This window comes from Plecotus auritus, assembly GCF_963455305.1.
Source record: "Plecotus auritus genome assembly, chromosome: 5".
NCBI classification, from domain to species: domain Eukaryota; kingdom Metazoa; phylum Chordata; class Mammalia; order Chiroptera; family Vespertilionidae; genus Plecotus; species Plecotus auritus.
In genome coordinates, this window is record NC_137776.1 from 169,028,852 (window position 1) to 169,043,019 (window position 14,168).

The window sequence follows — 14,168 nt, forward strand, 5'->3', positions numbered from 1 at the left end:
TCCTGACCTCTGCATTAGGCCTGAACTAATCTAACCTTGGCCAAATCCTAAACCAACTGTTGGGATTTTAGGAAGGAGCTTGTGTGTGTTCCGGTGCTGTCCAGCCATTTCCCTGAGAGATGCAAGACAGGCTAACAGGGAGGGATGTCTGTCTCATCGGAGTCAGTCCCATTCTTGGCAAGTGGGTTCTAGAGATGTTTTCTTGGGGTTAAAGAGAGCGGGAGCAGACTCACTGGTCATGAAGAACCTTAAAAGGACAAGAATCTAGACACACCTGCTGCCAACCCAGCCCTTACCTGGTATTTCTTGGAACCAGACACAAGTACAGTGGCAAACCTGTTTCTGCACCTGGCCACAGCTGGGAGCTTTTGAACACCGAGGAACCCGAGGCAGCTCAGTAGCAGCATTAACACGATGTTGGTCCCGGCTCTAGGTCTAGCCCTGGATCACCCCCAGGTTCCTGCCTCCCTTCTGTAAGCTTCCTTTTCTCCCCCTTTTCAGTCCCTCAAATAACGACAAGGGACACTCAAGCCAGAGGACCATCTCCCTTTACTCACAGTGACAGGAGCGATTAAGTGTCCTCCTCATCTCTTCACAGTCTGTCCGTCCTAAACAGCCTCCTCAGGCCTGTCACCGGGGACCCCGCTGGGGACAGCAGAATCGGGCCCAGGTCCTTCCGAGGGCCTCCTTGACCTCCTTGTTGCGGAGGCTGTAAATGAGCGGGTTGAGAGCTGGGATGACGAGGGTGTAGAACACAGATGCCATCTTGTCGGTGTCCAGGGCGTAGCTGGAGCTGGGACGCAGGTACATGAATATGAGTGTCCCGTACAGCATGGCCACGGCCGTGAGGTGGGAGCCGCAGGTGGAGGCTGCCCGCCTGCGGCCCTTGGCCGAGCGCATGCGGATCACAGCGCCGGCGATGAAACCGTAAGACACGACGATGGCCAGCACCGTGGCTGTCTGGATGAAGCCGCAGAGGGCGAAGAGCAGGAGTTCATTGAGGCTGGTGTCGTCGCAGGAGATGGCCAGCAGCGGAGGGATATCGCAGAAGAAGCTGTTGACCTCCCGGGAGCGGCAGAAGCTCAGGCGGAAGGTGAAGGTCGTGTGGACGAAGGCGCTCACTGCGCCCCCCAGGCCTGATGCTCCCAACAGGGTCAGGCATAGACGCCGTGACATGGCCGTTGTGTAGAGAAGAGGGTTTCCGATGGCCACGTAGCGGTCATAGGCCATGGCCGCCAACAGGCAACACTCGGCATCAGCCAGCCCGGCGAACACAAACATCTGGAGGGCACAGGCCGTGTAAGGGATGGTGGCGCGGGGCAGCATCAGGTCCACTAGCATCTTGGGGCCAATGGCAGAGGAATAGCAGGCATCCAGCAGGGAGAGGTTGGCCAGGAAAAAGTACATAGGCGTGTGGAGCCGGGCATCCACGCGGATCAGCAGCACCATGCCCACATTTCCCAGCAGGCTCATCAGGTAGACGGGCAGGAAGACCAGGAAGAGGGTCAGGCGCAGGTCCCAGCGATCTGTGATGCCCAGGAGGATGAATTCTGCAGGGACCACCCTGGCCCAGGTGACATTCTCTGGAGTCATCCTGCTGGACAGAGACGGAAGAGAGGCAAAGCCAGAGGGAAAGGAGAGAAAGGTCATGATCATCTTGGAGGAGAAAGCACTTTGTTTTGGGAGTCAGCTACACTTGCGTTTCAGTCTTAATTGTGCAACAAAATTGCTGTGTGACCTTGGACAAGTGGTATCACCTCTTAAAACTTTAGTTTCTAACGCTGAGTCATCACACAATTTGACCGTCATAAGCACAGGAGCCTTGTCTGTCTGCTTTACTTTTAAAGCATTCAAAAGTGAATTAGTTCTGAGGACATTGCCTGGCACATAGTAGGTGTTCAATACGTATTTGTTAAATGAATGAAGTGTTTGTGTCCCTCACCACATCGAGCATTTTGGGCCAAGCCTAATTCTTTCCTCTATACTTAGGAACACAGAATTTTAGGGGTCTCCCCCTCTTTCTTGGGGTGGGGTGTCCCTGGTGGAGTTCAGACAACCTCTAGGGGAAGAGAAAACTTTGGGGTTCCAACCCTACCCAACTACATGTTCTCCATGAGTGATGTCAGCTGACTGGCTGGAATTCTGCATCCAGAGTCAGTTGCTGGCAAACCCCTGTGTGTTTCTGTCTGACCACATGGAAAGCAAACACTATTCACCTTCACAAAGTGATGAGTGGAGCTGTTTTGAGCACCTCTCCATTTCTCCATCTGTAAAATGGGAACAGTTAGACTTCAGGGCTTTCAAGTTGCTATGGAAAATTTGAGCTCAAGGACCTCCAAATTTCAGTTAAGTAGCTGTTACGAAGTGTGTGTGTGTGTGTGTGTGTGTGCGCGCGCACAAAACATATATGGTTAATTCTCCATTAATTTATCTGTTTCCTTATTGCCCAGGAGGAGTGAGTCTGACAATCTAGGCTAGGGTATCTTTCCCTGAAGGTAAGAAACCTGAGTTCCAAAGAAGGAAGGAGACTTGTCCCAAGATATACAGCGATGAAGGGTAGAATTAGGGCTTGAGCTCAGATGTGGCTCCAAATCGAACTCTTTTTGTCTTTAAGAAAACTCCCTATTTCAGGTCTCTTAACAGGGACCAAGTTTGTTGTTGCCACAGTCTTGCCTCAGTCCTCTCTCTTTAGATTGAGAGAAACACACCAGATCACTGGTCCCCAGTCTATTCTGTGGACTTCTGTTGTTAGAATTACCTGTGGAGCTTTATTTTAAAAAAGTGCACAGTGTCCAGAAATTCTTATTCAGCTGATCTACAGCAGGGCTCAGGAATCTGTACTTGAAAAAAATAATCCGGGTGATTCTTTCAAAACAAAACAAAACACACACACACGCATTTTTTTAAATTGTTGACAGTATTACGGAGATCGCCGATCCCTCCCCCAGGTGATTCTGAAATGCATTTTGACTTGAGACCCCGAGCAGCAGAGCTTCTCAATCTTCAATGTGCATAGGAATCACCTGGGACTCTTGTTAAATGCAGATTCTGTCTCAGAAGGACTGGGGAAGGGCCTGAGTTTCTGCATTTCTAGCAAACTCCCAGGTGATGCTGCTGCTGTTGGTTTGAGCACCACAGATTGAGTAGCAACACTTTAGATTATCTTAGACAGCGTTTCCAGCTCTGACACCTTAGGATTCTAGCTTTCTAGGGGGTTCTCTTAGCCTCTTAGCCGTTCTCTCTGCTGAAATCTGGGTTGGAATGATCCTTTCTCTCCAGGCTCCACTGTACTCATGAGCACATTTAAGTCTGGTGAGGCTGACCTGGTACTTCTCAATCTGTGGCTTGCCCATTTCCTGTCAAGTTTGAGTTCTTAGCTCATTCTTCCCTAGCACACAGACATTTGATACGTTTTGGTCCAGACACCAGCTGCTGTCACCTTGATGGTGTGTGGTTATTGGGTTGATAGGACATACCTAGAAGATGGAGGTGGGTGGGGACTTCTTCTGGCAGAGCAGCTCCAAGCCAGCTTGTAGGGTGAGCATGGCAAGGGGAGATAACAGGAACATGTCCCATCCCAGAGGTAGGAACAGGGGGGTCTTATACTCTCCTTGGCCCCTGAGGAAATGGCCTCTTACTGTTTTCCTCCTGACTCCTCCTTCCCTCTCCTCTGTTCTTTGGATGCCGTGGAGACTCTCTACCCACATCCTTTGGGGACAGCTAGTGGCAGGGGAATGCCAGGGATGACTCACTCTTTGGTGCTTGGAGAGGCTGGGAAGTTTGGGCTGAGTGGGTCCCCAGGCTCTGTGTGGGGAAGACAGTCATGCTACTTGATGAGAGGAGCCCCTTTGGCTCACTTTCTCCACCCATTCTTTGGGAATCAATACATTTATTATGCATTATGATCTACACAAACACAAATTCTTCTGGTGGTTCTCCTAATCCTTTACATAGTTCCTCTCGCCTGAAATGTCCAGCCTCTTCCTTGCCTGGAAAACTCTTGCTGTTTGTTGCAGAACCAGCTCAAATATCACTTTCAGCTTGAAGACTTCCTGCCTCTACGGCAGAGCCACTCTTTCCCTCTGTGCATCTTGGAGATGCATATACATGTAGAGCATGAATCCAACACAGACAAGGAGACATGATTGTTGGAATATGTCCCATCCACCCACCTCTGCCAGGGCTCAGACTCCCACCACCTGGTTGGAAACAGGATAAAGTGTAACAGTCTGATGCTGCAGGAGACTGGAAGAAACCTGAGGCCAGGGCCAGGCATGAGGTTAGCACTCAGGAAATGAAATCAGAACCCTTGGGGGTGGCATCAGGCAGAGGTAATTTTTAAAAGCTCCCAGGATTGAGAACCCCTTAGTATGTCCATCTAGGATTGAGAACCACTCCCCAAAAGATGGGAATGGGGCTAAGCCTGAGGTTAGGGCTGAGTGGCTTAGCCTCTAGGTATTAGATGGTTATGGAGTGGGAAGCTGCAACCTGAAATCCCCTCATTTCTATGTGTATCTTATAGCTAACCTGTCATTCATGTTAGCAGAGTGTTCATTAGTTGACATAACTAATGTTTATTGCACTCTACCATGTTCTGGGCTTAAATTTAATGATGAACCAAATAGCCATGGTCTCTATTTTCCCCATGGTTCTTATAGGGAAAAAGAGGAAGAATCTACACTAATAAAAGAGAAAGATGCAAATTGACCGCACTTTCATGATGCCCACCAGCCAATCAGGAGTGAGTATGCAAATTAACCCAACAACGATGGTGGGTTAATTTGCATACACAGTTTCCAAGTGGCTGGGGTGGGGTGGGATGCAGGCATTCTGCACCACCCCAGCAGCTCTGGGCCTCTGGGTAGCGTGGGAAGGCGGAAAGGCGGCTCTGGGTCAGAGCAAAGGCAGAAAGGCAGCTCCGGGCCGGAGCAAATGCAGGGCCGGCAGCCAGGGTAAGGAAGGCCCATTCTTGCATGAATCTTCGTGCATTGGGCCTCTAGTTAACTAAATAAAAACACAGCATAGCTCTAGCCGTGGTGGCTAAGTGGCTAGAGTGTTGGCCTACTGAAAGTCCCAGATTTGATTTAGGTTAAGGGCATGTACCTTGGTTGTAGGCTCCTGGTTGGGGGCATGTGGGAAGCAACCAATTGATGTGTCTCTCTCACATCCATGTTTCTCTCTGTCTCTCCCTCTTCCTCTCTCTCTAAAAATCAATGAAAAAATATCCTTGAGTGAGAGTTAAAAATAAATAAATAACACAGGGGAGAGTGTTTCAGGCTGGAGTAATGGTATGTGCAAAAAGGCCTGCAGGTGGGAATGCAAATGGCACATTTGAAAAATTGACAGGCCAGTGGGTTGGAGCTTGGAGAATGATGGAGAGAGGTGACTGAGCCAGAGAGGGAGGTAGAGGCTAAAGAGTGGAGCTTTACAGTCCATGCTAAGTTTTTTTTTGTTTGTTTGTTTTGTTTTTTAAATCCTAAAAGCTGTGAGTTGCTACAAAGAGATTTAAGGAATGGCTGAGACATGATGAAATGTTTGTTTCAAAAGGTCACTCTGATTGCTGTGAGCAGAAGAGATTGGAAAGGAGACCAGACAGGAGCGTGGTCACAGTCCAGGATAGAGATGATGGCGATCTGGTGAAGAAAGGGCACATGTGGAACTGGGAAATCAAAGCAGCAAGCTGCTTTTGAGAAGGCAAGATATGAATGAAGCAGGTGAATGCCATTTGAATTCAATGTGTCTGTGGCTCTAGAAGGCATGGCCATGGCAGAGACACCAGAAAGAGAGAGTACCTCTAGGATTTTGGCCCCAGCTCTGGGAGGAGGCAGAAATCTGACCCCCATAGAGCAACAGCTCCTAGCAGTGAACACAGGTAGAGCCTTTCATGAAGGAATAGCATATGCTGGTGAGAACTTTCCTTCCTGCCAAGGTTGGGATGAATATGTCCCATCCACCCACTGCTGCCATGGCTCAGACTCCCGCGTTGACTAAATGTCATGCCTATTTGCAGCAGAGGAGCACCCTGTCCACTCTCTCTAGAAATGTGGGTGCTACTAGGTTCTATAGATCCTACAAATTACTCTGCCTCTATTTCTGTGACCTGTGAGAGGGACTGGGGAAAATTCTTGCTGATGTCTGGTATACAGGAATCACCCACCCACATACATTGCAGTCACTATTCAGCCAACACTGACACCACCTAGTTGGAAACAGGAATGAAGTATAATAGCCAGTGGGATAAACTCAGAGAGGTTCGGCTGATGATCATTCACTAGTGATCTAGTGACCAGTACTCTTAATTCACCTGATATTACCAATATGGTTCAGCAACCCGGCTGTTGGCACACACTATCAATAACTCTGGGCGTGGTATTATTTCACTGAGACTCAAACTTACACAGGAAGCTCATCAAACTGCTGACCAGGAGACTCCTAAAAATACCACCATCTGAGCCATGGGTGGCTCTGCTCAGATTTGGGATGGGTTCATGTGGCTCACCCTGAGTTATGGACATTTGAACTCCTGGGTACCCATAATGTTCAAAAAATAAAAATATCACTCCCAACAAAACCAACCCAATTGTACCAGGGATATGAGTTGGATATTATCAGAACTGGGTAGCCATTCTCTTACATTAAAGGACAGAGACGATTCTGGCACTGACTGGTCGTGTTGCCCAGGTATATATTGGGGAGCTGCAAAGGTGATCCAACCTTTGGCTTTGGCTTCCACCCAAGTGGTTGGGTCGCTGTACCCCAGTTTCCCCCTGAATACAGGGGAGAATCCACTCACTCCATGGTAACAGATTGCCAACCTCCCTCTCCTTAAGGTCAGATGGACACATTCTGTTTTCCACTTAGAATCATTTGGCTGCTGTCTTTGTTCTCTCTACGGGCCTGGGGGGCATGATAGCCAGCAAAGCCTGTCTTTACTGGTGTCTCAAATGAGAGAAGCATCCTCCAAATAGGAGGCATCTATGCCAGGATCCCAACAGGGTGTTGTGAGTTCAGACCTGATGAGTCTGCTAATGTATCTTCTTTAGCAATCACCTGGGGACACAAGTGAAAACCCTGAGTAACCCGACCCCCAGTCTGGGGGATTCATAAATCAGTGATCAGATCAATGGGCGCTTGGTGGAAAAAATGTTACTTATTTTGGGAATTATTATCTTAATCTGTGTTTTCTCTTGCATGTGCCTACATTATTACTGTTGCATCTCCCTCCAGTGCAGTCAGCCGCCAAACAGCCCCTTTCATGCTAGTGGCACCCCTTGCCGACTGCTCGGGGCACACTGTGGAAGAGCGTGTGTAGGGGGCGTATCAGATTGTAAGAGAGGTCATTGGGCGGACGTGACCCAGGCTGACCTGAGAGCTGCATCCGGGCAATGGGAGGCTCCGGACCGCCCCTGGCCTAGGACCGCACTTCTCCCCGCGGTTCCCACTGAGGGAGCCATTTTCAAGGACGCAGCCTCCACAGAGCAACGTGGTGTTGAGACCACCTGGAAGTTGCACAGGACGGACCCCTTTAAAACCTCTGCGTAAACTTGAAGATTCTGGCGGCGCAGGAGCCGGACTCGGAGGTAGGTGCCTCGCTTGTTACGCTTGCCACCAACCTGAAGCGTGTGGCCTGTTCACCTCTCCCTGTGCTCCGCGTTCCGGAATCAGTTTGTGAACCAGCAGGTGGGTTTTCTATTCCTCTCCTCTGTGGCAGCTTTATGGAAGTGGACGATTTTGTGTGGGGGTGACTTTCCTATTTCCCTTTAAACGCCCCTCCCCCCTTTAAAAAATATATTTGTATTGATTTCAGAGAGGAACGGCTCCCGCAGTGGGAACCTCCTGGAGAACTTCCAGTCCAAGGCCCTGGGCCGGGTGCGGAGCCTCCCATTGCCCAGAGAGGAAGGGAGAGGGAGAGAGAAACATCAATGACGAGAGAGAATCACTGACCGGCTGCCTCCTGTATGCCCCTCACTAGGGATCGAGCACGCAACCTGGGCCTGTGCCTTCACCAGGAATTGAACCGTGACCTCCTGGTTCAAAGGTCGATGCTCAACCACTGAGCAAACATAATCGGGCTCCCTTTACTTTTTTTTTTTTTTTTTTTTAAATTCTCACCCCAAGATACGTTTTTATTGATTTGAGAGAAAGAGAGAGAGGGGAAGGAGAGAGAAACATCGATGGGTTGCCTCCTGAGCGCGCCCCCACCGGGGATGGAACCTGCAACCTTTTGGTGTACAGGACAATGCTCCAAGCAACGGAGCTGCCGGCCAGAGCGCCCTTTACCTTCCATGAGCATTTCCACCAATATTTCTTTCCCGTAAGTAGTTATGTTTTGGCTTTTGTTTAATGTAGGACCTGAACTGGTACTATAGCCAACAGAACATTTCAATGGTTGTGTGCTTTTTGGGTTGTTTCTTTGGTTATTGTTATTTTGAATTCTTTGGTTATTACAAATAATGCTACTGTGAGCATCCATGTACAGGCTTTTGTGTGGACCTATGTTTCTTATTTATATACCTAGGAATGGAACTGTTGGATCCTACGGTAACTCTGTGTTTAACGTTTTGGGAAACTGCCAAAGTGTTTTCCAAAGTGGCTGTTTTATTTTACAGTCTCACCAACATAGCAAGGGTTCACCTTTCTCTCATTTCTTGCCAACATTTTGATATTGTTCGCTGTTTTATTATAACCATCCTAGTGAAAGTGAGGTGGTATCTCACTGTGGTTTTGATATGCATGTTCCTAATGACTAAGGATGTTGAACATTTTTGATGTGCTAAATGGACATTTGTATTTTTTATTTGGGGAAATGTTTATTCAAATCCTTTGTCCATATTTATTTATTTTAATGTTATAAAATAAGAACCATTTAATTCATGATATCTATTTAATAGGTTCATGCTTGACATCCATTTCCTAGGCACTGGCAAGTGTCATAAAGATGTTTTTTCTTTTGTCCATTTTAAAATTGGATTATTTGTCTTCTTTTTATTGAGTTGTAAAAGTTCTTTATATATTCTAAATACAAATATCAGATACATGATTTGCATATATTTTCTACCTTGCATTGGGTTGATATTCATTCTTTCAATGATATCTTTGAAGCATAGACCCTATTGATTTTGATGAAGTCCCATTTATCCACTTTTTCTATTAATGTTTGTGCTTTTGGTGTCATACCTAAGAAGCCATTGTGTAATATAGGTCACAAAAACTTACTCGCATGCTTTCTTCTAAGAGTTGTGTAGTTTTAGTTCTTACATTGAAGTCTATGATCCATTTTGAGATAATTTTTGTATGTGGTGTGAGGTAAAGATCCAACTTCATTCTTTTGCCTTTGGATAACCAGTTGTCCCAGCACTATTTGTTGGCAACATTTGTTCTTCACTGAGTTGTCCTGGCAGCCTTGTTGAAAATAAATTGACAATAAATGTGAAGGTTTATTTGTAGACTCTTCATTCTATGTCTTTGATCCATACGCCTAGCCTTTTGCCAGTATAGCATTGTCTTAATTATTACAATTTTGCAGTGAGTTTTGAAATCAGAAAGTGCGAATCTTCTAATTTTGCTGTTTATTTTCAAGAATGTTTTGGCTATTCTGGGTGTCATGCATTCACATAGAATTTTAGGATCATTCTGTCATTTTCAAAAAAGTTTTTTTTATGGGGATTGCATTAAATCTAAATTGTTTATTAGTTCTAATAGGGTTTTTTGTGTTTATTAGGAATCTTTAAATATATAACACTTGACATCTGCAAATAGAGATAGTTTTACTTCTTTCTTTACAATTTGGATGCCTTTTATTTCTTTTTCTTACGTAACTGCTCTGGCTGGAACCAATGTTGACTAGAAGTGGCAAGAGTGGACATCTTTCTTTTCTTATTATCTTTTTAAATAACCGAGTTTCTTTTAATTATAGTATTATATTTTAAAATTAAAATTGTTTTTTTCACCCCACTTCCCTCCTATTTGGCAACTATCAGCTTGTTGTTTCTATCTATGGGTCTATTTTTGTTTTGCTTATTCATTTTTTTTTTTAGATTCCACATATAAGAGAAATCATACAGTATTTATCTTTCTCTGTCTTGTTTCTCTTAGCATAATACCCTCAATATCCATCCATGTTATTGCAAATGGCAAGATTTCATTATTTTTTATTGCTAATGGAATATATACAGGAGTGGTCATCTTTATGCTATTCTTGATCTTATCAGGGCAGGAATAGGAAGGCTAGATAAAGGGATAGAGGAGCTCACAAGAAAAGCAGATCATATGATCATATCCAGGTAGTTAGCGTCGATTGGTGTGAGAAGGTACTTTTTTGCAGATGATGTGGGACTTAAACAGGGTGGGCCTGGAATAGGGGAAGGTGCCATAGAGGGAAAAATAGCATTCAAATAAAAGGCTCTGAGGAGATATGTGTATGGTATATATGAGTGAATAAGAGTTCAGATGCAGTCTGCATCCCATTTTTTAATAATTATGTGACTTGAAATGGGGAGGAAACTCTTGTAGAAAATGAGAGATGTGAGGGAGAGAATCATTTTAATATTTGATATTATTCTAAAAGTCACATTATTTCAGTAAAGTAACACATTGCTTACTAAAAACCACTGAATTGTATACTTTAAAAGGACGAATTAAAAAAATGACAAAAAAGGATGAATTTTATGGTACATGAATTATATCTCAATAAAACATTAAAAACAACACATCACACTGAAAGAAAAAAAACCCAATTCATATGAACTCTGCATAGAGAAGGATTTTCTAATGATAACCCTGGCAGAAGAATCACAAGGAGATTCTTAAAATTGACTTAATATATTTAAATTGAAAACTTATGTATGTCAAAAAATCAAAAAGAAACAGGGATAAAGGTGATTGGACAAAGTTTGCACCATATGTAAGAAAGTGTAATTTTAATACAGAGAAGACTTAGACAAATCTTTAAGGTAATCAAATGACATGAAGAAATAATTACAGAAGAATAAAATTTATTTACAGACAACAATCAATTAGTAAGTAAAAACAAAACAAAACAAAACAAAAAAACAAAAAAAGAGGTACCTTTTTTGGCTTGTTATATTTGCAGCAATTAAGTCAACAATTAAACCAGAAAGTACTGGTAGGATGCAGAGAAAGGAGGTCTCTGCAGAACGTTAACTGGAATGTAAATCATTAACATTTCATAAACTCTTGGCAACATGTATCATGAGCCAGAAAAATGTTCCACCCAGAAACTTCACATCTGAAAATTTATTGTGAGCACCGGGGGAAGTTTATATAGATGGTTTACTTACAGTGATTTCCATTGTGTTATTACTTATAATAGTAAGAATAATTAGAAAAAGTTAATAACTCAAAATGGAAGATTATGTATAAATATGGCACTTGCTTCTGCTATAGTATTAATTATGAAATGTTTGTTAAGATTAAATAATAATAGTGTGGAAACATTCATCTTATAAGATCATGTGAAAAAATCAGCATCTTCACAATATCAGATAAACATATAGAGAAAAGGCCATACGAGTTTGTGTAAAGTATTTACAGAGTTGTTGTTTTTAAAAAGAAGGGATTTACATTTTTTCTTTATATTTTAGACATTCACTGTAATGACACAAATGATTTCTCAGTTGGAGAAAAACCAAAACAGAGTTTAAAAAGTAAAGAATGAAGGCTGGTCACAGCTAACAAATAAAGGAAATCACCTGTCAGAAGCAAAGATCCAATCCCAGATATGTGACAGTAGATAAATTTCTAAATCTTTTTATGCCTAGAATCCTTTTCTAGAATCTTCTTGCCCTTTCAGGCCACACATAGTTTCTGTGTACTTGGTATCATATTCTCCATATTAAGATCAATGAGTGAGTTTCTTCCAAGGCAAGGTCAAAATTGAAGCCCAGTGACTTGACTGAGGTCCTGACCTGCCTAGTCTTGATTTCATTTCTTGTGTTGGGGAAGAATTTGCAGTCCTACATGATACTCCTATTGGGTTTCCTCCTAGAAGCCAAGGGTTTACTGGCATTTTTGGTTTTCCCAACTCTGGATAGAATCTGCTTGGATACATATACCTACTCATCAACACACCCCGTAGGGACTGCTGGTCACTAGTTCTCTCCAGGCTGCAGCTCTGTCCTTAGCCTCTTGGCCCAATTGCAGCCCTACAAAGTCAGAATCTTCATTTCCTTGCATCTGCTTGTAAAACTCAGCGTCCATCCTATTTTGAATGCGAGTCTTTCAAATTTATAACGGTCAAGTCCAGCGAAGAAGGCCTGCTGAAAAGTTGGGGCTTCTACTCTGGGGAAGGATTTTTATGGGGTATAACATCTTCCCCAGCCCAAGAGTCTCCACAAAGCCCCCTTCATGTCCCTGTTCCTCAGGCTATAGATAAAGGGGTTCAGCATGGGAGTCACCATTGTGTATACCACAGACGCCACCTTTCCAGTGTCTGCTGAGTAGGAGGATGAGGGCTGGAAATACACTAGAAAGACTGTCCCATAGAAGAGAGTGACCACTGACAGGTGAGAGCCACAGGTAGAGAAGACTCTGTGTTTCCCCCCAGCAGAGGGGACCCTGAGGATAGTGTGGATGATGTGGGCATAAGAGACCAGGACACATGTGAGAGGGACCACACCCGCAAGGGCTGCTTCAGTGAACATCATGATCTGAAAGATATGGGTGTCTGAACAGGCCAGTTTGAGGAGTGGGAGAAGATCACAGAAGAAGTGTGGGATGGAATGGGAGGCACAGAAAGAGAACTGAGACATCAGGAGAGTGAGTGAGAAGGCCAGGAGGTGGGAGCAGAGCCAGGATATAGCGACCAGCCCCAGGCAGCGTTGAGGACACATGATTGTGGTGTAGTGTAGAGGAAGACAGATGGCCACATAGCGGTCATATGCCATCACAGACAGCAGGAAGTCATCCAGCAGGGCCAATGCCATGAAGAAGTACATCTGCATGAGGCACCCAGCGTGGGAGATGGTGTGGTGCTGGGTCTGGATGTTGATCAGCACCTTGGGGACAATGGAGCAGGAGAAGCAGGTGTCGATGAAGGATAGGTTGGCCAGGAAGAAGTACATGGGGGTGTGGAGGTGCTGGTCAGAAGCTATGGCCAGGATGATGAGCAGGTTCCCCACCAGGGTGACCAGGTACATGCCCAGGAAGAGCCCGAACAGGAGGGGCTGCTGCTCTGGGTGTTCAGAGAAGCCCAGGAGCAGGAAGTCAGAGACACTGGTTTGGTTTCTAATCCCCATTTAAAGTAAAACATTTGGAGGAAAATCTTGCTTAAATATACATAGACTCCAAAAAGTTCTATCATTCAAAGTCTTTCAGCTGTTTTCTGCATTCTTTTCAGAGGAAACAGAGATGCACTGATGTCTCTTGGCAGCAGGCATGTAAACATGTACAGAGGTGAGGTCTATGGACAATGATAATGGGAGATCCTGTTGAGTGTGACCTTCACATTTTAGCTCTCTAGTACGTTGTCCTGTAGACCACCTGGATGAGGTCCAACTGGAGATTAGATGGGAAGAAACTTCCTAAGTTTTAGTCTTCCCCACCTGCCCCTTTTCTAATAGGGAAGCTATCAATTTCATAGGCTTGTGAAATCTGAATAATAAGATATCTGGCCTAGCTGGTTTGGCTCAGTGGATGGAGCGTCGGCCTGCAGACCTAAGGGTCCTGAGTTCGATTCCGGTCAAGGGCAAATATCTCGGTTGCAGGCTCCTCCCTGGCCCGGGCCCTGGTCAGGGCGCATGCAGAAGGCAACCAATCAGTGTGTTTCTCTCACATCGATATTTCTATCTTTCCCTATCTTTTCTACTCTCTTTAAAAAAAAAATCAATGGAAAATATCCTTGGGTGCAGATTAAAAAAAAAAAAAAGATATCTTGGGGATATGTATTTACTATAAAATTATTAAGCACAGGTTTCTCTCTCTGTGTCTCTATCTCTCTGTGTCTCTGTCTCTGTTTCTCTCTCTTTCTGTTGCTCTGTCTCATGTGTAAGGTTAGAAAAGAAATAACTAATTACATAGGTAAGTCGTAGCTGAGACTCAGATATTCTGGGTATGATGGGAGTATCTTCCCTCTTTTTCTTTTGAAGACCCATGAAATGAGTTAATGTTGATAAAATTACCTTATAAACTCAAAGGCATTTTGCAAATGA

The 14,168-nt window shown here is 44.6% G+C and overlaps 1 protein-coding gene across 1 annotated transcript; it reads right to left on the minus strand.

Annotated features, from left to right (window-relative positions):
• Positions 1 to 630: 630 nt before the first annotated feature.
• LOC308248366 (olfactory receptor 5C1-like) lies at positions 631 to 13,865 on the minus strand (the record flags this gene model as incomplete). The annotated part of the gene is made up of 2 exons (XM_080668325.1): positions 12,316 to 13,865; positions 631 to 1,597 (listed from the first exon to the last, which is right to left on the minus strand). Exons 1-2 carry the CDS (start codon positions 13,254 to 13,256, stop codon positions 631 to 633), a joined length of 1,908 nt encoding a protein of 635 aa, XP_080524451.1. The 5' UTR covers positions 13,257 to 13,865.
• Positions 13,866 to 14,168: the final 303 nt, after the last annotated feature.